Source organism: Neofelis nebulosa, chromosome 7 (genome assembly GCF_028018385.1).
Source record: "Neofelis nebulosa isolate mNeoNeb1 chromosome 7, mNeoNeb1.pri, whole genome shotgun sequence".
Lineage (NCBI taxonomy): Eukaryota > Metazoa > Chordata > Mammalia > Carnivora > Felidae > Neofelis > Neofelis nebulosa.
The window spans coordinates 104877852-104898348 of NC_080788.1; the positions used below are offsets into that span (position 1 = coordinate 104877852).

The window sequence follows — 20497 nt, forward strand, 5'->3', positions numbered from 1 at the left end:
CTTTCTTTCATTATAATAATGCTTGTCCCCAAATGATTTCTTATGTTTTGAGCAGGTAGGTTTTATTATTTATGTCTGTTAACTTCTCCCCAGCTCTCCCCAAACAGCTTTTTTTGCACTAATATAGATTCTAAACGGTCTATTTGGGAAAGATTTAAATAAACCGAAAGGTTTACCAATTGTTTATTGCTAACCAAGGTTCAAGGAGTCAAAAATGACCCTTTATGAGTTGTATTTATTAACATTTAGAACTTTGAGTTAAAAATATTTTCTTTTCTGTTTTCAATAGGAAAAAAACATTTGTTTGCATAGGAATTCATGAAGGTGACCCAACCTGGAAAAAGAACTATTCACTTTGGCCTTGGGGTTCTTGTGACAAATTAGTTCCTTCAGAGATTGTATTCAACCCTGAGGAATGGATTAAACTCACAAGAAATATCTATAACTGGACCGAAGAATATGGAAGGTAGGAACAGCAGTTCTGTTTTTCATCAGAGTATGGCGGTTTTGTGTGCTTAAAAAACTAAATTTTGAGGGGCGCCTGGGTGGCGCAGTCGGTTAAGCGTCCGACTTCAGCCAGGTCACGATCTCGCGGTCCGTGAGTTCGAGCCCCGCGTCAGGCTCTGGGCTGATGGCTCGGAGCCTGGAGCCTGTTTCCGATTCTGTGTCTCCCTCTCTCTCTCTGCCCCTCCCCCGTTCATGCTCTGTCTCTCTCTGTCCCAAAAATAAATAAAAAAACATTGGAAAAAAAAAATTAAAAACAAAAAAAACAACTAAATTTTGAGATGCCTATGAATAGTTTTGATTTTTTTAAATTAGTTATTAGTATTATTTGCTGCCCACATGAATTGTAACAGAGAACATGTATTTCTTGTTCTCATGTTTGAAGAACAGTAGGGAGATGGGAGGGGAAGGGGGGGCTGCGGTTGAGTGGGCACCACAACAGGTTGGTGCCCTGCACCTTCCGCTTCCAGCTCTTGTGATGCCATATTGTCCACCATCCTCTGTCTCGCACCCGAAAGGTGGAAGAGATCCATCAACTGCAGTAGAGCTTTAGAAGGTACTCTGTTTCCCGTGAGAGTTTTATGTGCATGAACTTGCCATATTTTCCTCTCTTCAGGAGTAGCACATAACTTGTCTGTAGGGGAGACTGGCCCTTGAGTAACTTTTTCCTACTCATTAGGAAAAAGTCATTATCCTGGTTATGTTGTTTGTCATTAATCCTGGTTATGCTGTTTGTGGGTGTGATCAGTCTTCCTTGAAGCATCTCTATAGAGCTGACTCTCACCCATATGGAAATTGAGTCACCATCTCTAGAAATGTGCTTCTCTTGCCTATTTCTTAAGTTATGAATTACTTAAAGATTAGATAATTATTGCTTATAGGGGCGCCTGGGTGGCTCAGTCGGTTAAGCGTCCGACTTCAGCTCAGGTCATGATCTCACGGTCTGTGAGTTCGAGCCCCACGTCGGGCTCTGTGCTGACAGCTCAAAGCCTGGAGCCTGCTTCGGATTCTGTGTCTTCCTCTGTCTCTGACCCTCCCCCGTTCATGCTCTGTCTCTCTCTGTCTCAAAACTAAATAAACATTAAAAAAAAAATTATTGCTTATAATTCAAGGACAGGCGAGATCATATGAAAAATGCTACAAAGGTTTTTTTAATCAATATGTGCAAACAGTCCACAGTGCACCAACCAGAGATGATAAGTAGGTTTATATCAAAGCACTCCATAGGGGCGCCTGGGTGGCTCAGTCAGTTAAGTGTCCAACTCTTGATTTCAGCTCAGGTCATGATCTCATGGTTCATGAGTTCGAGCCCCATGGTGGGCTTCATGCTGACAATGGGGAGCCTGCATGGGAGTCTCTCCCTCTCCCCCTCTCTGACCTTCCCCCTGCTCTTACTTGCTCACTCTCTCTCAAAATAAATAAATAAACTTACATATGTATATTAAAAAAAAAAGCACTCCATGACCATTGTGAGAAGTTAGAAAATAATCTATTCTGGGCACCTGGCTGGCTCGATCAGTAGAGTGTGCTGTTCTTGATCTTGGGGTTGTGCGTTTGGGCCCCACCTTAGGCGTAGAGCTTACTTTAAAAACAAGAAAGAAAATAACCTTTTCTGCAAACAGTGACCATAGTACAAATACAGGACACCACTCGTTATTTCCATTCCATCAAAATAGACACATAATAAGAAATTTAATTAAGAGAAGTCAAAATCCAGCAGATGGTTTAGCCATTGTTCTTTGAGCAGCGTCCTGGCTCCAGCAGTGATTTTTATCAAAGCCAGGAGTCCCCTCTCTCAAGCTTATCCCCTAGCTTCACAGCTATTTGGCTCTTAGCTGTGTCCATAGAGTGACCGAGGCCTCGCCCCTGCCCTGTTGCCCATCGTGCAGTTCTTGGGAACAGCTGGTTCCTCAGATGCCTCCAGCCTCTTCCCACTAATCCTTCGTTTGCTCCCATGAGGCACCGGGGCTCATTATGCAGATTAAGAATACATTTACCAAAATTTCAAATTCCTAAGGATCAGACTTTTCTAGGATAAGTTTATTATTTCCGTCCCTATCAGTACTTCAAGATCCAACCTATTTTATTGCCTTGTAAGATTATAAAACAAGGATTCCATACCTACCTGTAGCAATAAATGTAGCTTGCAGAAAACTCTCACTGCTTTCTTGTAACTGCAGGTTTGACCCATCTTCTTGGGAATCTGTGGCCAACGAAGAGATGTGGCAAGCAAGGTGACTATCCTACACTTACGTGTTTGTGGTCTGTTTTTCGTATGGTGGGGAAGCAGCCAGTAGGGTAGGGGGTCAGTGGTATGATAAAAATAACATTTATGAGCAGTCCTTTTGTATGAGGCGTTGTGCTAATCATTGTACATTAATTATCCCATTTCATCCTCACGACAACCTATGAAGAAGTTACTTTTATCCCCATCTTATAAAAGAAACACACTGGAGGTAGAGAGGTTACTGGCCAATGCCAGATTGCTGCAAGTGATGGGAGTCTGAAACTCACATCTCCCTGACTCAGGCACAGCACTGTGCTCCGGTGCTCTCCGCCTCGAGTAAACCAAAGCGAGTGTAATTGTTGAGGGGCAGTTAATACTGCCCTGGATCCATGTGGAATGTGCTAATTTAATTAAGCACCTGCTGAATACTTCCCAGAGGCCAGACACCATGCCAGGCTTGGAAGCTACACATATGAATACAACACATTTCCTGCCCTCGAGGGGCTCACAGTCTAAGGGAGCAGATTTGAATATCAACGTCCTAGATGCTATACTTTCGTGTTGTTCCTGTATGGAACACGTTGCGGTGATGCTGTTGACTGCCATTATTTTGAAACATTCAAAAATCTCTAACGCTAACAGACTTTGGCCTGGATATTAATATGAAAGTCCTAAGTGGTATACAGAGGGTGATACCAAGTACATAGGAAGTACTTCCTTCAGCAAAGGAAGGGTGCCCAATCTGAGCCCGGGACTGTGCTCCACACCGAGGATTGAGTTATGATATAAAGGATTTACATAAGTTTAAAGAGCTTTTAAAAAAAGTGTCCAGAAATACCGCTCCAAAATAGCAATTACAAAAATAGATGTACTGTGGTTTATGCAATAGTGTTTTTTGAAAAGCCAGAAAACAGCATAATTCAAGTTATCAGCTTAGCTATAGGGACAAATACTTGCTTTGAAGAACTGATCAAAGATGCACCGCACCGTATGTTTGTACAACGCTTTACTGTGACTGAATGTAGGAAAGCTGGGGGAGAAATCACCTAAAAGAAGGAAGCAAGTCATTATTCAGGCAGGTATTGATTTAACTGGCGTGCTGAATACAGTTTGGATGAGTGCATGTAGTCAAAGAGTCCAGCTACCTTTGAAGAACTAGTCACACGTGGCCTGAGCCGTGGCGATGGGTCCCTTCAGGGGTGTGCTGACAAACTCAGCAAGTCTCCCCCTTCCTGGCTGCTCCTGCATGACAGTAATGTGCATCTGGAGGAAGAATGAAATGATGTATAATAGCGATGATGAATTTAAGCTTTTTTTCTAAAAGCTTTGGCAAGCAGTGCGGATGCAGCATGTTGGCAGTGGGGAAAGAAGGAGTTGCTGTTGGTTCAGAATAAACTTCTGTGAATATGGGAGAGGTACAAACAATGCAGTAAAGGGTTTGGTGTGTTCCTTATCAGTGGAAAAATCTGGTCGATGTAGCTGTACGTGTGAAATTTGACATCATGGTTTTAATGAAGATTCCCACCCACCCCCGCACTCCCAGGATGAAAACCCCGTTCTTCATCTTTAACCTGGCAGAAACAGCAAACGTACCTCCAAATGTGAAGGCTCAACTCTACACTCACGCATATAACGTAAGTTCCATTTTTATATATATAAATATATTTGGGAGGAAGGTGGTGGGGATTAGAACGGAGGGAGTGTGTATCCCAGTAGAGTTTTTACTTTTTTGTTTCTAGTTTTATTTGGCTTTTATAAAGCAGTATAAATGGAAAACTACTCGTACATCACAAATAATGTCTAAAGTAAACGGTGTGGTTGGCAAATGATGTCCATGTCTTAATCTCTGAAACCTGTGAATATACGGCCTTACGTGACAAAGGGGACTTTGCTCATGTGATTAAGTTAAGGATCTTGAGGTGGGGAGATTATCCTGGATTATCCAGGTGGACCCAGCATAATCACATGGCCCTTTTAAGAAGGAGGCAGGAGGGTCAGAGAGAAGGAGACGTGATGATGCAAGCAGAGGTCAGAGGAAAAGATTCGAAGACACTACGTGGCTGGCCTGGAAGATGGGAGGAAGGGGCCACAAGGTAGGGAGTGCAGGCAGCCTCTGCAAGCCACCAAGGGCAAAGAAACAGATTCTAGAGCCTCCACGAAGAACACAGCGCTGCTGCTTTTACAAAATCCTCGATTTTATGCATTTTGACCTCCAGAAGGGTAAGATAATAAATGTATACTGTCTTAAGCCATTATGTTTGTGCTGATTTGTTACAACAGCAGAGGAAACTAATAGGAAGCCATTGGAACAGGAAACAGTCACCACCAGACAAGTTCTGACAGGTTTGCCCTCTAGACAAAAGTCATGGCCCTGGCTGCACTCGAAAGGATAGGTTCCTGGCTGGGTGGGATTTCATGAGAAAGATAAAGGGTCTTGGCAAGAGGCTCTGTCTTCTGACTGTGGCCCTGTCTTCTGACTGAAGCCAGCCCAACCTTCAGATGGCCCGGCCACACACAGACTCTTGTGCAGGCGGTCCTCACTGACGGGAAAAGAGAGGGTGGAGCACAGGCTTGCTGTTGCTCTGTTTTAACGAGCCCCTTCTTTTCTGTGACTTATAGCCCTGGGTTCCTCAGACACCTTCAGAGATCATCTTGGAGCCTACTATGTAGGAAACAGATGTCCTGGCATGGGCCAGTGAGACCAGAGCCCGGGAGCCATATACATGAGCACCTGAGGTGTTTCTGCAGCCTCTAGGTGCTGTGGGTCTACTCACCAGGGCAGTGGTTTAGAGCTAAGTCACAATCACACAGCGTCCAATCCGTAGGACTCATTTTACTCCTAAATTTTGTGATCGTGGGTTCATTGTTCATTTATTCATTTACTCACAGAGCGCTTACTGATCGCCCAGTCTGTGCCAAATATTGTGTTGGAGATGACCAAGTATTGTCCCTGCTACCAAAGAGGTAGCAGGCTAGAGAGGGAGACAGAAGGTAGAGTCCTCGGTTACATTCAGTCTTGCAGAGGTGCTGTGGGAACAGCACACTGTACGTGAGTACACCCCCCTGGCGAGGGGTGGTGAGGAAGGAGGGGGAAGTCTTCGGAGATGTCACTGGAGTGTCATCTTGAAAGCTCAGACGAGCTAGCCAGACAAACTGTGGGCAGGGTAGTGAGAGAGTGGGCGAGGAAGGACAGTCGATAGGGACAAAGGAAGAACCCTCCGAGGTGCCCACTCGAGGACAGCAAGGGATCGATTGCAGGAGGCAGCAAGCTGGAGTTCTGTCTGGCGTTTGGAAGATCCAGGTTCAAGGCCTACTCCACCACTAATTGTCAACTGTAAGTCAGTTAAGCATTCCAGGCCTCGATTTTTTCTAAAAATAGAAGTGGACTTTAAGCTTTATTAATTATCTCTCACGCCCTGGTCATGTCATATCCTGTTCATCTCTCATACCCTGTGATTCCATGAAAAACAAATAGTATTTAGTTGGGAGAAATCCCTGAGACTTACTGATACTTCATATTCTCATCAGTGACCTGTTCCATGGCCACCGTTGCTAGGGCGCCACTGAAGCCAATTCACGGATTCATTGTCCCTTTGGACCTGGAAGCTTTACTCTTTCCAGTGGACACAAGTCCGTGGGTGTCTTCTTTGCATATGCCTCCAGATATGTGACTTTGTTTGCAAGACAAATGAAGTCAAATACTTGATGGGTCAACACAAACCCACCCCCCCAGTACCGGTATTTCAAGAACGTTCTTGTTAAGTGTAAGACATTTTTGTCATTATTTATAGTATTCCACTCAATAGCTGATGCAGAACTTTCAGTTCAGGAGACATTAAGTTCAGGTGTAGTGGGGGAGCAGGGACTATCCCCATTAGCTTTAGGAATGCATTCGATAAGTTGGTGTCCCCACTAAATAGAATACAGTCTGCTAAGACTAATGTCACAGTAACATTCACATAGAGGAGGAAACGTAATTCCATGTGATGAGAAATGACCGGCTTCTTAAGATACAGCACATGTGGCTTACCGGGCCACGGGTAGAAGTTGACGATGCGTCGGTAACAAAGTGTTCGAGAGACGGGTGGTATGTTCATTCTGTTATCTGATGACTTTAACAGGGAGGTCATGAGCGAGCCTCTCATCCTCTTGAGCCGTTGGGGAAATGCTCACTGAAGGGCTGGCCTCTGTGTTGAACTCCAGAACCCAGGTGGGATTCTGAAAGCTGAACCGTTTTCTGAACAGTTCCTGGGTGCCTGCTTTGTGCCTGGCAGCAAGGCTTGGAAAAAGAAGCAGCAGACAGAGGAAAAAAAAAAAAAAAAAACCTGAGGAAAGACAGGGAAACGTTGAATAACTGACCAAGAGAATGGAAGAGTGGAAGATAGCGTCACAGTTTCCACGTACATGCAAGTGCGAGGTGACTGTTTCCTTTGTTATGGAGTGAAAGAAGCGCATGGGCCAACTGCTTTAAAAGCCAGCTTGGGGGCACCTGGGTGGCTCAGTCCGTTAAGCATCTGACTTGATACCAGCTCAGGTCATAACCTCACGGTTGGTGAGTTTGAGCTATGAGCCAGGCTTTGCACTGACGGCACGGAGACTTTAGGCTTCTCTCTCTCCCTCTCTCTGCCCCTCCCTCACTCTCACTCTCTCTCCCTCTCAAAATAATAAACTTAAAAAAAAAAAAAAAAAAAGGCCAGCTTGGAGACTAAAGGTTAGTAAATACCAAGATGACATATGCATTTATCTGCCCTGGAGTAGAAGTCGGGCCAGTAGATAATCTGTTGGGTTCCTTTCAGCTGAGTGATGTGATGAATACAGTTCTAACTGCAAAAGCCCTTGTGCCTGTAGAAAAGCATCATTGCTTGTTCTGCGCGTTGAGTCTGCTGCTGACCTCAAGTTCCTGTACATCCGAGTCCAATCTGACAGTCCTCAGGAAGGCTGTGAAATTTCCCAATAAGCAAGTCTAATATTCCGTTGTGCAGATTTGTGTCTTTCATTTGTTGAATTTTGATGTTTCTCCCTGGAAAACTCAATACCAAAGATTCCAGCTCTGTCTGATTAATGCTATCTCTGATGTTGGAAAAACAAAATTCCTGATTCCTGTGGGCAAAGTGTTAACTATTAAAATTATAATTATAGGGTGCTCCAAAGAGCATCTCGCCGTGAGGACATCTCTTAAATTCTGTTACGCCCAGCCTATTCGATGACGGATTTGTTTGAGCTGTTTTATTGTTGCTATTGTTATTACTGTTGTTTTTAATGTAGAGAGAAATCTATGTGAAAATGAGGGTCAAAATTTAAATTCCTTCAAGTTCTTTTTCCATGCAGTTTTCTAAAGAAAGCTATTTTTTTTCCTCTAACAGCTAAATTTAGAGTTTCAACCTTTCTGCCTGTTGAGTAAATAGCTTTCCATGAATTAGAACTAAATCCCTTTCCCAGAACATCTTTCTGGAGGAAGAGCATTATGTCCTGACACCGTGTGTCTTAGGTTCCCTCTGCACATCCGAAAACCCCAGAAGCAGTTTTAGATGAAGTACATTTGCCTCCTGCCACTGTCATAATTACAGTAACATTCTTGCATTTTCTGCATGGCCTAGCAATGATTAGATTTTGACTATCGTCCGCCTGGATTTTTTTTTCCTTGTGTTATTAATTCCTCTGTGTTTTCTGGTTTTTGAAAAAAAAAGTCAAGGGATAACAATGGAATACCAACATTTTTGCCGTTTTTCAGCTCTATAAGGAGATTGTCTATTTACGAAAGGAGCACCCGGTGAACTGGCACAAGAACTATGCCATCGCCTGTGAGCGGATGTTACGCCTCCAGGCAGGAGACTCAGACCCTGAAGTCTTGTTATCGGAAACCATCAGACATTTCCGTCTCTACACTCAGAAAGCACGGAATGATCCACAGCTGCCTGATATTTTAGTTGCTCTAAAGCACCTGAGAAAAGAACTGCAGAGTCTGAGGAATAAGAAAAATGTCTGAGGCAGCAGAATGTGAAAAACCTGCTCATCCTCCCGCTTCCAAAATTCCAAAGTCCAAAAGTTTTTCCTCCAAGAAAAGAAATTGTACACAAAACTCGAAGACCGAGTCAGCTCCCAGATATCAGCAACGTGGTAGGGCAGTATACTGTTCAGAGGCAGTATACTGTTCAGTATACTGTGCTCCTTACTGCCATGTGCTCCCTATGCAAATTCTGTTTATCCAGTGTTACCAAATTAGCATTTCAGTGAGAATCTTTCAGAAAAACCTTCCTACTTCCTCCGTCTTTCACCTAATGACTTTGCTTGATTGGATGCTAGAAGAGAATGGGTTATTTTCATATACTTTAAATATCGATTGTGGATCTTTTTAAGGGCCCTTTTACTGGGATCCATTCTGAGGTTAAATTCTTGAAACATTCATACCAGACCAAAGACACATTTTCTGTTTCCCAAAAAGCGATTTTTTTTTTAAGAGTGAATCTTGCTCTTCTTCAAGTTAAAATACTTTTTTTTTTTTTTTTGAGTAGCTCTGGTTATTACATAATCTCACACTTCAAGCTAAACACCAACCCAGTGATATTTTGAAAAAAGTTGGGGTTTTATTGTCTTTGGTGATTCTCTGAAATCATTAAAAAATAAAGCTAAGCTGTTGTTTGCTTTCTCTCAGTTGCATAAAGTGGCAAATAAAAAGAATCTTGTAGTTCCTTGCTTAATTTTATATTTATGTTTTACTTCTATTTGGATTCATAAATCCGGGCCCAATAATTAGTAAGCTCCTGCAGCCAAAATGCAAAAAAAAAAAAAAAAAAGGCGGGGATTGGGGGGCGGTGGGGGGGGATGGGGGAAGTTGTTCAATAAATTCATTTCTGTTACAAGCATCTTTTATACATATTACTAAAGAGAACATAGTAAGAAATGCAAATAATAGTTCTTTATTTTATTATGACAGTTAATTAATAGCAACCTGTTTTAATGAATAAAGTCACTCCGAGTCCTTCAGCACTTCCTAAGTAGAGGCCAGAATCTGTAGGGATTCTTTTCCCCCCAATTGTATAGCTCCTAGACTCCAAGCGCTATATAGGCCCCTGTATAGAAATGCTCACTAATGAAGAGGGAGGGCTAGAAGCTTGTCTGCATTCAAAGATCACTGGTGAGTCATTCAGCAAGAAAAGGCCCCTTACCAGGAATAGTCACAGTTCCGTGGCATTGTACTAGCAAAAGGGTCTGATCAAAGGTCTCCTGTGGAGCTTGCATGGTTCCCTTTCATACTACGACCATAATTAAAACCACTAATTCTCTTTTAAAATGCTGCAGGATGCCATGTAGGCATCTGTCTGGAGTGTCCTTTGTGATGTCATAAGCTGTTAAGGACCAGCGCCGAGGGCTTTTGAGTGAAATGCCAGTCATGAAGGTGCTTCAAGACAAGGGTGCCTCTCAAAGCTTGACAGGGCCTTGACTGCACAATTCGAGCTGAATTTGCCCCTTGTCAGCTGCCAGTAAATAAATCTCAAAGGGGGAAAAGCTGAAGTTTCATTACCTGATCCATGGGGCTTTGTTGGTTTTGGCATCACACAGGGGAAGCTCTTGCCCCTCCATTCTCTGGATTTGAAGATGTCCATTGGAGCCTGCAGTGCCTGGACAGGGTTCAGAGCGGAACCTTTTGAAGAGTGTCAATAGTTGTAACAGTTCAGCTGTTAGGAAGACAAATAAACGGAGGAGCTCATTAATCCGCTTTTGGCTCTCAGTGCCTTTTGCCCTTTTATCACAGCCTTATTAGGCTCCTACTCATCTTGAACCAGAAAAAAATGAATTGGAGTTGTTGAGTGCTAATTGGCAAAGACTTTTAATCATGGGCCAAGAACTTTCACTGACTTGAAAGTAACTTCTCCACGGGGAAGAACCGAAAACCTGGTTTACCTTAAAACAAAAACCTGTTGGAGTTCAGTGTGGTGTAAAAATTTAAGGAGGCATTGATAAATTGTCTAAGTTTATCCATTTGAAAGAAATCATGTGAGATTATGGTTTCCACTTTGCTTACGAAAGGTACGGTAAAATTCGAATAAACATTTCCTGGACGTGCATTGTTTTTATCGGTTCAGCAAAGAGATCGCGTGCATGTGTGAGATGATCGTGTTTGTTTCTGAACATCTCTATACAGGTGGATGTGAAAATGCATTTGGGCGTCTATATACACGTGGCGTCAGAACCTCATTCAAAGTAGTATTTCCTGTTCATGGCCTTAAGAACGGCAAATAAAAGTCTCTTCGAGAAGATGGGCTTATTTGTGTCTGTACTGTGGTGCTACATATATACGTCTGAATATGCTTTGTGTGCTGACTGTTGTCAAATGGTGCATAGATTTATTCTGGACGGTACTTGGGCAACAATGGCTTTGGACCACTCTCTCTTTGAGAAAGCAATGATATGATGGCCCCAAGTAGATAGGGTGATAATTCTTTAAATTGTTAAAAACCAACAGTAAATGAAAAAATAGCAAACTGAACTGAGATTTGGGGAGGTTGGGCTTCATTCCCAGATCAACTATTTTGAAGAATTCTCTCCTTTCTCTTGTGCGAGGTTAAACAAGTTGCTTTCTTTTTCTCTCTCATACTTTTCCCCGGCTGGTGCAAAAACACCATAAAACCTGACAGAAGGGGTCTCTTTTAGTCTAACCCCCCGACATGGAAGACAATGTGAAGGAGGTGACTTCTCATGCAGGATTTGGCCAGGATTCTCCTAGCAATGTCCCTGGAGTGCCACGGGTTGGCAGGGCGACAGGAACCCCACAAGGCCAACTTCTGCCCGGACTTTGGCCTGAAGGGCAAGTGGGAGCCGATAAAACTGTCTGCCTCTCCTCACGATGCAGTGCCCTCCTGCCTGGCGCGGAGGCTGGCGCACACGGGAGGCAAGCAGGGAAGGGGACTGTGGCTCCGAGCCCTCTGACAAAGCCCCCCAGCTGCACTCCCACTGATGGGAGCTGTGCTTGGTTCTTACTTTCGACTTTCCTGTTTCCTTTGCTTTCTTCAGAGGTCTCATTTTTCTTTTTTTTAAAGTGCTTTTGTCCTATTACTCAAAATAAAGCCAAACTGGAAGGGCATCAATTACTAGTATGCTTTCTTGAGATCTTCGAGTAGAAATTGTGAAATGTTATCTCTGACCATCTTCCTAGGGTAGAACCACTATGTTGACTTAGCCTTTATGATACCTAAACAAAGCCCATTTTGAGTGTTAGGGTTATTTTTTGATACCCTGCTGATTTCTTTAAGTCATCAGGCTAGGATATGAAGACCGGCTTTTTAAATTTGTATTTTGAAAGTTACAATGTGAGGCCTTCCTTACAGTTCCCACCAATAGCCATTGGAATTTAGAAATGTTAATACTTTTAATATTCAGAAGAAATGAAAATTCGCTGTTAGAGCAAATCCTTTTGCTCTGTTTTAATGCTGGTATGTTTTACAGTTGCAGCAATGTGGAGTAGTCCTCTTCTTCTAAGTGGCTCCAAGCCCAACGGTTGGGTAAAGACAAAATTTCCAGCCCAGTGAAAGATTCATCCTCGTATTTTGTTGTGGCTGCAAAAATCACTCTAAAGCTTGTGCTCACAAACAAATAAGTCACGTTTCCAGGGATTCTGGGAACATCTAAAGGCCATATCTTGGCACAGCATTACAGAGCAAACACGGAGCTAAAGCTTTAGCAGCGATCATATTTAATGAAGACGTCATTGTCAGTACCCTCTAAAGGTCTGTTTGATTTGGATCAGCATAGGGTGGTATAAAAAAAAAAAGCCTCAGGAATAACACAATGTGCTTACCTGGATATGGGAAAGCAAACTAATAGGAATATATCTTGAGAAAGGGATTTTTCTGAAAAAAATTCTGATTGCTCTTCAACAATGTAATGTATATCTGGTGGAAATTATACGTACTGGGAAGGTTAGGTTATGTCCTATTGCAAAAAGAAAAACGTCAGGGGGAGAGATGGGTAGAGGTGCTAAAACTATAAGCAGGAAGGCTACAATTACTGACCTATACGTGGAGTTATCTGGATCTTTTGTGCAGATCCAAAGCATGAATGGTTGGGGTTAATTTTCAATAACATAGGTGCTGTGATGATGTTAGAAAAGTTGAGTTGATAAGGTTGAGAAAGTTTCACAAGATGGATGGAACACAGAGGATGGTGTCCATCCCAGTGACCCAGCTTCTGGAGCGGCCCGCTATTCTCCAGTCCTGTACTTACTTGCCCTTAGGGGAGGATAGCGTTAAATAACATTGTAACAATCAATAGAAATCGAAATCTGAGATTTAACCCTTTCATAATTTCAGTTGTTTATAATTTGTTGTAAATCTGTGTAAGTAGTTATCGGGCGAAAGAAGTACAAGAGATGGAGTGTTATCTTTATATCGATCAGTTATTTTTGTATTATGTACAGATTATAAACTAATAAATGGACATTATATCCTGTTTTTAAAAATAATGCACACCATGATCATCTTGTGTTTAGAAGTGTTACCTTACAAGGGGTTATTTTGCATGTAACCTTCTAAAAAAGAAGACATTTTGAGATTTTTCTCACCTAAATGAAATATTCCCTAGGCGGTTGAACCACTGAAAATACCCTTAATACCTGTGGGGGTTGCTTGTATGGGAAAGTGTGAGCGATTAAAGCCAAAAGGGGAACGCTGCTTGGGAAATGAGACCCAGTTTTCTCATCATTGGCTTATGGTGTGATGGGACCTACAGGTGTCACCTGGTACCCTAGATTCATGAGCATCGTGACAGAAATCCCAATGATACTCTGGCATGCCAAGAGGTGAACTCAAAAACTCCAACAGAGGGTGATCTAGGATGTGAAGACAGGGTAAAAGACACAAGGACTGGAATCTTCTTATGGTATCTTCCCTCAAAATAGGTTCCGAAAATAGAAGGGAAGCATTATATTATTATATTATTATTAACAGTGCTTTTAAAAGTTAATATATAAGAAACAAGGGCTCTTTTAAAATACTCTAGCAAAAGCTATGGAAAATGCTAAAAGGAATTGTTTATAAATGGAAGATGATTCATTGACCAAAGCACTAGGTTTCCTTTGATTTAAGAGTTAACCAGTCTAACAGGTGAGAGAAAGTTTCAAGAAGTTTTGTCTATAAAAGAATGAAGGGACGTTTGGGTGGCTCAGTCAGTTAAGCTGCCGACTCTTGATTCAGCTCAGGTCATGATCTCACTGTTGTTGAGATTGAGCCCCGTGCTGGGCTCCTTGCTGATAGTGGGGAGCCTGCTTGGGATTCTCTCTCACTCTTCCCTCTGCCCCTCTCCCCTGCTTGAGCTCGCTCTCTTTTTCCCTCTCTCTCTCAAATAAAAAAATAAATAATTGGGGAAAAAAAGATTGAAAACCGAAAGTTCAATTACGCATCACTTAAAAACAAGAAAGTTCAGGGCGCTCTGGGTGGCTCAGTCGGTTAAGCGTCACACTCTTGTTTACGGCTCAGGTTATGATCTCACGGTTCGTGAGTTTGAGCTCCACATCAGGCTCTGCGCTGTTAGTGTGGAGCCTGCTTGGGGTCCTCTCTCAATCTCTCTCTCTCTCTGACTCTCTCTCTCTCTCTCTCTCTCTCTCTCTCTCTCTCTCAGCCCTCCCCCGCATGTACTTGCTCTCTCTCAAAAGAAATAAATAAGTAAACTTAAAAAAAAATACCTAAGGGGTGCCTGGGGTGGCTCAGTCGGTTAAGCGTCCAACTTCGTCTCAGGTCATGATCTCACAGTCTGTCAGCTGTGCTGACAGCTCAGAGCCTGGAGCCTGCTTCGGAATGTGTCTCCCTCTCTCTGCCCCTCCCCCACCCTCTCAAAAATAAACATAAAAAAAATTTTTTTTTAATTACTTAAAAAAATGGGAAAGTTCACTGATGGGAGAGTACTTGTACCTAGTGGTTGTTTTTATTTAGTGTGTCACAACTTTTTTTTACTAAAATTAGAATACATTCCTTCAATATGTGGACTGGTATCCACACTGTTTTTATATTTTCCTTTCAGTGGTCAGCATTCTCACCACTAGCCTATGCGGTCACCTTGCATTCGCCTTGAGGCTGTTCCTCACAGTGCAGGACTGTGCCTAGTCATGGTGATTGTCATCCTGGGTCGTGAAGTCAAGTTAGTGGAAATTGACCATCTCTTTCTTCATGAAATAGAATACAAATATCAAGATGCATCTGAGGGGACAAGGGTATTCTTTGATGAAACTTTCAGTTTCATTTCCTATACATGTGTATGTGGTTACACGTATAACACATATATCATACTATATATCCGTGTGCGTGTGTGTGTAAGACCTTTATATATAAATCTATACATGTATGTGAACTGGGTCATAATAGAAAAGGTACTTCTCGTTGTGGATCACAGTAAAGAATAAATTGGAGAGCCACTGGCCGTGGAGAATTTACCCAACTTTATTGACCGTTAATGCCAAAAAAGCTAATAAGGGATCATCTAGTATAACTAGCACAAGTAATCTAGCTTAATGAATGAGAAAAGTGACGCCTGCACTAAGAGACTTGCTTTATATCATACAGCTAGGTCATGGCAGTGCTGGGACGAGAACATGAGCTTTTGCGCTCAATCTGGTGTACTTTCCCCTTTTTCCATCACAGTCCACTAAAACCGCTGCATTCCACTGTCAACTGTGTGTCACATTAAAGTCCCCAAATGATGTGGCCCTATTAAAATTACGATAAACTTTTCTAGAGGCAAATGGTATGTAAAACCAAGAACTGTGTTGTAGGACATGGTTTAAAAGCCATCTGCTGAATTCCTTTCTTCCCCTTCTCCAGACCTCTGGGATGTAATTTCTTTTCTTCCCCTTCCGTTTTAGACAGAGTCAGTTGTATCCCTGGTCTCTGGCAGAGGATTTCCTTACCCATTCTGGACTTAGGAACATACACCGAAATGAAAAGGTTTTCATGTGTTAAGAAAAAGTCGCTTTAAAATCTTGGAAGTTGTTAGCATATATTACCTTCCAGCTGAATCAGCTACTGGAAACTCCAATTGAAAAAATGTCGCATTAATCTATATATTCCTTACCCCTCCGAAGCAGGATTCAAAACATAATAGTATTTCTGTGTGTTACAGAAGGAAATATGTCCCAGCTCCCCTGGAATGTTCACTGATTGCGAATTAGACTCTTCTCCCTAGAAACCAAGGCCATCGGGAGCCAGTGTCCGTGATTATCCTGTTTGGTTCAGCCACTCTATTAAATATTTTTAAGTGTCCAGAAAGGCAGATTCCTCTTTGAAGACCTAAAGGTTTCGTTTTCTAATTGTGAACGTTACCAATTCAGTGTTTAGGTAACGGTGATTTCTTCCAAATTTGGCTCTTGACTATATATGATTTGTAAAACTCTATAAACAATAACAGTCATATCAGTAACTATGACTGTTGTTGACAAAACAACTAATTCCAATTAGTATCCACTGAATGGCTTCGGTGATCTGAAATCACCTAAATTTCCCACACTGAGTTGTGAGAGTTGAAAGTAGTTTGGCCCTTCCTCTTTGGGAGGCGAGGAAGTTTGGTATAACCCATGAGACAGAGACCACCCGAACCACGCTGCGTGCCCCCTGGGCGTTTGACAAAGGCGACCTATTTCACAGGGTTAACATTTATGTGACCTTACTTTTCTCCTTTTGCATGTGCGTTCTGAACAGTGAGTTGATCCCCAGAACCTAAATCTGTTGAATACTATGAGCTAATACAAGGTAACTTGTGAAAAAAGCAAAATGTGTGACCTATACAAGAATCAAACAAAACCAGAACTTTGCTTTAAAGCAATTTCATGAAATTTTGGTAAGGATGGAGATTCTATCTTCCTTTTTTATTAGAGTGCAGGATTGTCACAGGATTAGATAAATACCTTCACAAAAACCCTCGTCTCATCCCTGAAGGTCCCCGTAACCGCACTGAGTCTCCTGCAGGAACGCCCCACGGCCTCCCAGTGAGGGAAGGGCGGCTCGGGTCCTGACTGCCTGCACGAAGAAGCACACGTAAGGATGTGTGCCTGCTGGGCTCATTTTGTCCCTGAAAGAGCAGAGAGTAGAAACGGAGTCCTTCCCAAGTCTTCCATTCACTTTCCCAGGTTACAGGCTGTTCCAGAAGGCACAGGCCTTCTCTGGGTTGCACTAGAAGCACTGGACAGTACCATGTTCAGAGCTGGACTCCCAGCTCTGCCATTCATTAGCTGGATGGCTTGGAGCAAGTGTCTCTGTGCCTTAATTTCCCTTTCCGTACAGTGGGGATATAACCTGGGTATATACAGAGGGTATATACACCCTGTACGGTGGGTGATATAACAGATTCACCTGATGATATGTCTGCAAGGATGAAGTGGGTCGATATGTATAAAGTGCTTTGAAGAGTACCTGGCACGTAGCAACTATTCACAATGCCAGTTGCTTTCATTAACATGCCGGTAACACCAACTCTCATCCATTTTATACACCTGAGTAAAATGAGTAACGAGCCTCCTTCTGCTTTGCTTCTCTCTTGTATGTTTGAAAAAGTCCTCGCTAGGGGCACTGGCTAGGCGCCTCAGTCGGTTAAGCATCCAACTTCAGCTCAGGTCATGATCTTGCAGTTCGTGAGTTCGAGCCCCCATCGGGCTCTGTGCTGACAGCTCAGAGCCTGGAGCCTGCTTCGGATTCTGTATCTCTCTCTCTCTCTCTCTCTCTCTCTCTCTCTCCCTCTCTCTCTCTCTCTCTCTGCCCCTCCCCCGCTCATGCTCTGCCTCTCTCTCAAGAATAAACATTAAAAAGAAATTTTTTAAAAAGTCCTCCCTAAATATGCATCTGGAAAGCATGAAATAGACAATTCAATTTCAATTGCAACGATAATTATAAATAATGTGCTATTTAACTTATATGGAAGACTGGAAATTAAAAGAAAGTAACCAAGAAACACTGAGCAGATGAAGAAATGAAATCAGTCTCATCGATAAGGGAAATGTCTCAATGTGAACGTGTGTGTGCACACACACAAGTGTGATCCATCCCGTGTGAGCCCAGTGCCACAATGGTCCTTCCCTCTTCCTACTGGCTTCCCCAGAGCATGGTCCACCAGGAAGGAAGCTTCAACTACTACCATTTGCCTTCTGTCTCCAAACTTAGATGTTGCCATCTATACATTTGATCTGTTTCTACCTTCCCCCAAACAGTGTGGAGTCTGTCGGTCCCAGAGACCTCTCAAAGAGTAGTCTCCTCCCAACACAGCTTCTCACAGCACTTAGAGGACTGACATGGGGCAGAAAGCTTGGAGTCCTCATCTCAGGACCTGTGCTAGGCTTTCAAAACCATGCTTGGGACAAAGTCATAGATTTCCCAGTGGGGATGACTGGAGTGCCTGAGTACTACATTTACTCGCTTATTTATTATTTTTTTTAATTCATTTGGGGCGCCTGGGTGACACAGTCAGTTAGGCATCCGACTCTTGATTTTGCCTCAGGTCATGATCCCAGGGTCATGGGATTGAGCCCCAAGTTGGGCTCCTGGCTGAGTGTGGAGCCTGCTTAAGATTTACTCTCTCTGCCCCTCTCCCTGGCTCACACTGCTCTCTCTCTCCTTCGAATGAATGAATGAATGAATGAATGAATGAATTCATTTAATAAAAAAAACATTTTGGGGGTGCCTGGGTGGCTCAGTCGGTGAAGCATTCAACTCTTGATCTCAGCTGAGGTCACGACCTTGCAGTCCATAAGTTCAAGCCCCACATCAGGCTCGGTGCTATCAGCTCAGAGCCTGTTTGGAATTCTTTCTCCCTCTCTTTCTGCCCCTACCCCATTCATGCATTCTCTCTCAAAGTAAATAAACAAATAAATACTTAACAGAAAGGAAAAACATTTTTTGAGTTCCTACAAGGTGCCAGGCCCGTGTACTGGGTTTTCAGAGGGAGAGGGGGACCAGACAGACAAGGGCCTGTCCCCTGTGGAGCCTCCATTTCCAGAGGGGGAGAAAGCCAAAGTGCGAGTCTTAAAAATCTGCCCAAAGGTCCTTTTTTGCCACCACTACTACTCTTTAACCCCCGCTGAGGATATCAAACCTGTTTTTTCACTGTTACAAATGCTGATTGGAAACTTTACCACCACTCCCTCCATACAAATGAACAAGTTCCCACCCACAGAGATGTCTGCATCTCATTCTCAGGTTATCTAGAGCCCTGCTGAGTCCACAAAAGGGGGCACTGGACCCACCGCCATGTGGTCCTCTTCCCACACCACCTTTTCCCGCCACCACCCACCATACTCTGCCTTCCCTGGCTGCCCCTTGTCCTTCTGCAGATCTCATCGGCACCGGATTAAATGAACACTAGTGCTGGGGTCTCTGGCTGGCTCAGTCAGTAGAGCATTCGACTCTTGATCTCAGGGTTGTGAGTTCAAGGCCCACACTGGGCGTAGAGATTACTTAAAAACACCGGTGCTGCCTTCCTATAGCAAGGAAATGTTCTCACGTCTCCCGTCACCATTCGTAGTAACAGAGAAAGGAAGAGACGGGTAAGAGAAGCCTGTCAGGTGCTCTTAGGCTCGGTGCCTAACTCTCCTGAGACCCACCACTCAGGTTCTAGAGGCGCACCGACTCCTTGAGGCCCTCCACACACTGCCTCCTTGAACTTCCCTGCAGGAAGGGAGCGGGTCCCACTTCTACAGGGTAGTGAGAAGGAATCAGCACTTCTGACGTACTCTCGCCCAGGATGTGTGACCACAGTTTCACTGTGAGAAAACATCACACAAAACCAGACTGAGGGACACTCCACGAATACTCTTCAAAAGTATCAAAGTCATGAAAGGCAAGGAAGGACAGAGTGTCTCAGATTAAAGGAGACTGAGGAGATATGACAACTAAAGGCAATGTGGGATCCTGGCTCGGGTCCTAGAACCGAAGAAAGATATTAGTGGAAACATCAGTGAAATTCACATTGAAGTCTGTAGTGTAGTTAACAGCATTGTACTAACAGTTTCTAGGTCTTGATCATTGTACTGTGGTCAGTAAGATCTTCTATTAGGTGAAGCTGGGTGAAGGGTATTCAAGAGCTTCCTGCACTATTTTTTTTTTTAAGTTTATTTATTTTGAGAGAGAGAGCGTGCGCACCAGCAGGGGAGGGACAGAGAGAGAAGGAGAGACAGAGAATCCCGACTTGGGGCTCAAACTCACGAACTGTGAGATCATGACCTGAACCGAAGTCAAGAGTCAGCTGCCTAACCGACTGAGCCACCCAGGCGCCCCAGGCTCCCTGAACTAGTTTTGCAACTTTTCTGTAATCCTAAAATTATTTCAAAATAAAAAGGTTGTTTTTCTTTTTTTAACTTCTTTAAAGGCAAAGTACTCCTATTTCCTCTTGCTCCTTGTCGTTCTTTGTTGACCGCTTTCAGCCTCAAGATGAGCAGTAGTTAGAACAGTGGTCTACACTACTTGGCCACACCAATGATCAAGAGACAAGTTCCTTAAGGCCAAAGGCCACAGGCCTGCCCCCAGCCCTGCCATCAGGGTAGGTGGTCCTTGTTGGCACTGGGCCTCAGCTACCTGCTGGTGCCTATCCAGTGGGACCTGGGTGAGGACTGGGTATCTCCAGGGAGCCTTTGGCTCTATTTCCAGCATCTTAGGGAGGCTCAGCAGAGGTCTGTGGGATTAAATTCCCCGCAAGCCACTGGACTCACACCCAGTTTAAAGACAGCAGGATCTAGTCTCGGATTATTCCTGTGGTCCTGGTTTCTCTCTTCAGGCAGTCACTACAGGAGAAGAGGGA

At 43.4% G+C, this 20497-nt stretch overlaps 1 protein-coding gene across 10 annotated transcripts in view; it reads left to right on the plus strand.

Moving 5' to 3' along the window:
• TMEM260 (transmembrane protein 260) overlaps positions 1 to 20497 on the plus strand; it is a 102295-nt gene that overhangs the window by 58711 nt on the left and 23087 nt on the right. For 2 of the 10 annotated variants that reach the window (XM_058739136.1, XM_058739141.1), the window contains 4 exons: positions 290 to 466; positions 2685 to 2738; positions 4275 to 4365; positions 4711 to 8456. In XM_058739136.1, coding sequence (XP_058595119.1) covers positions 290 to 466; positions 2685 to 2738; positions 4275 to 4365; positions 4711 to 4998 — 610 coding nt within the window. In that variant the 3' untranslated portion in view covers positions 4999 to 8456. The other 8 variants (XR_009264479.1, XR_009264480.1, XM_058739137.1 and 5 more) reach the window with 7 other exon arrangements.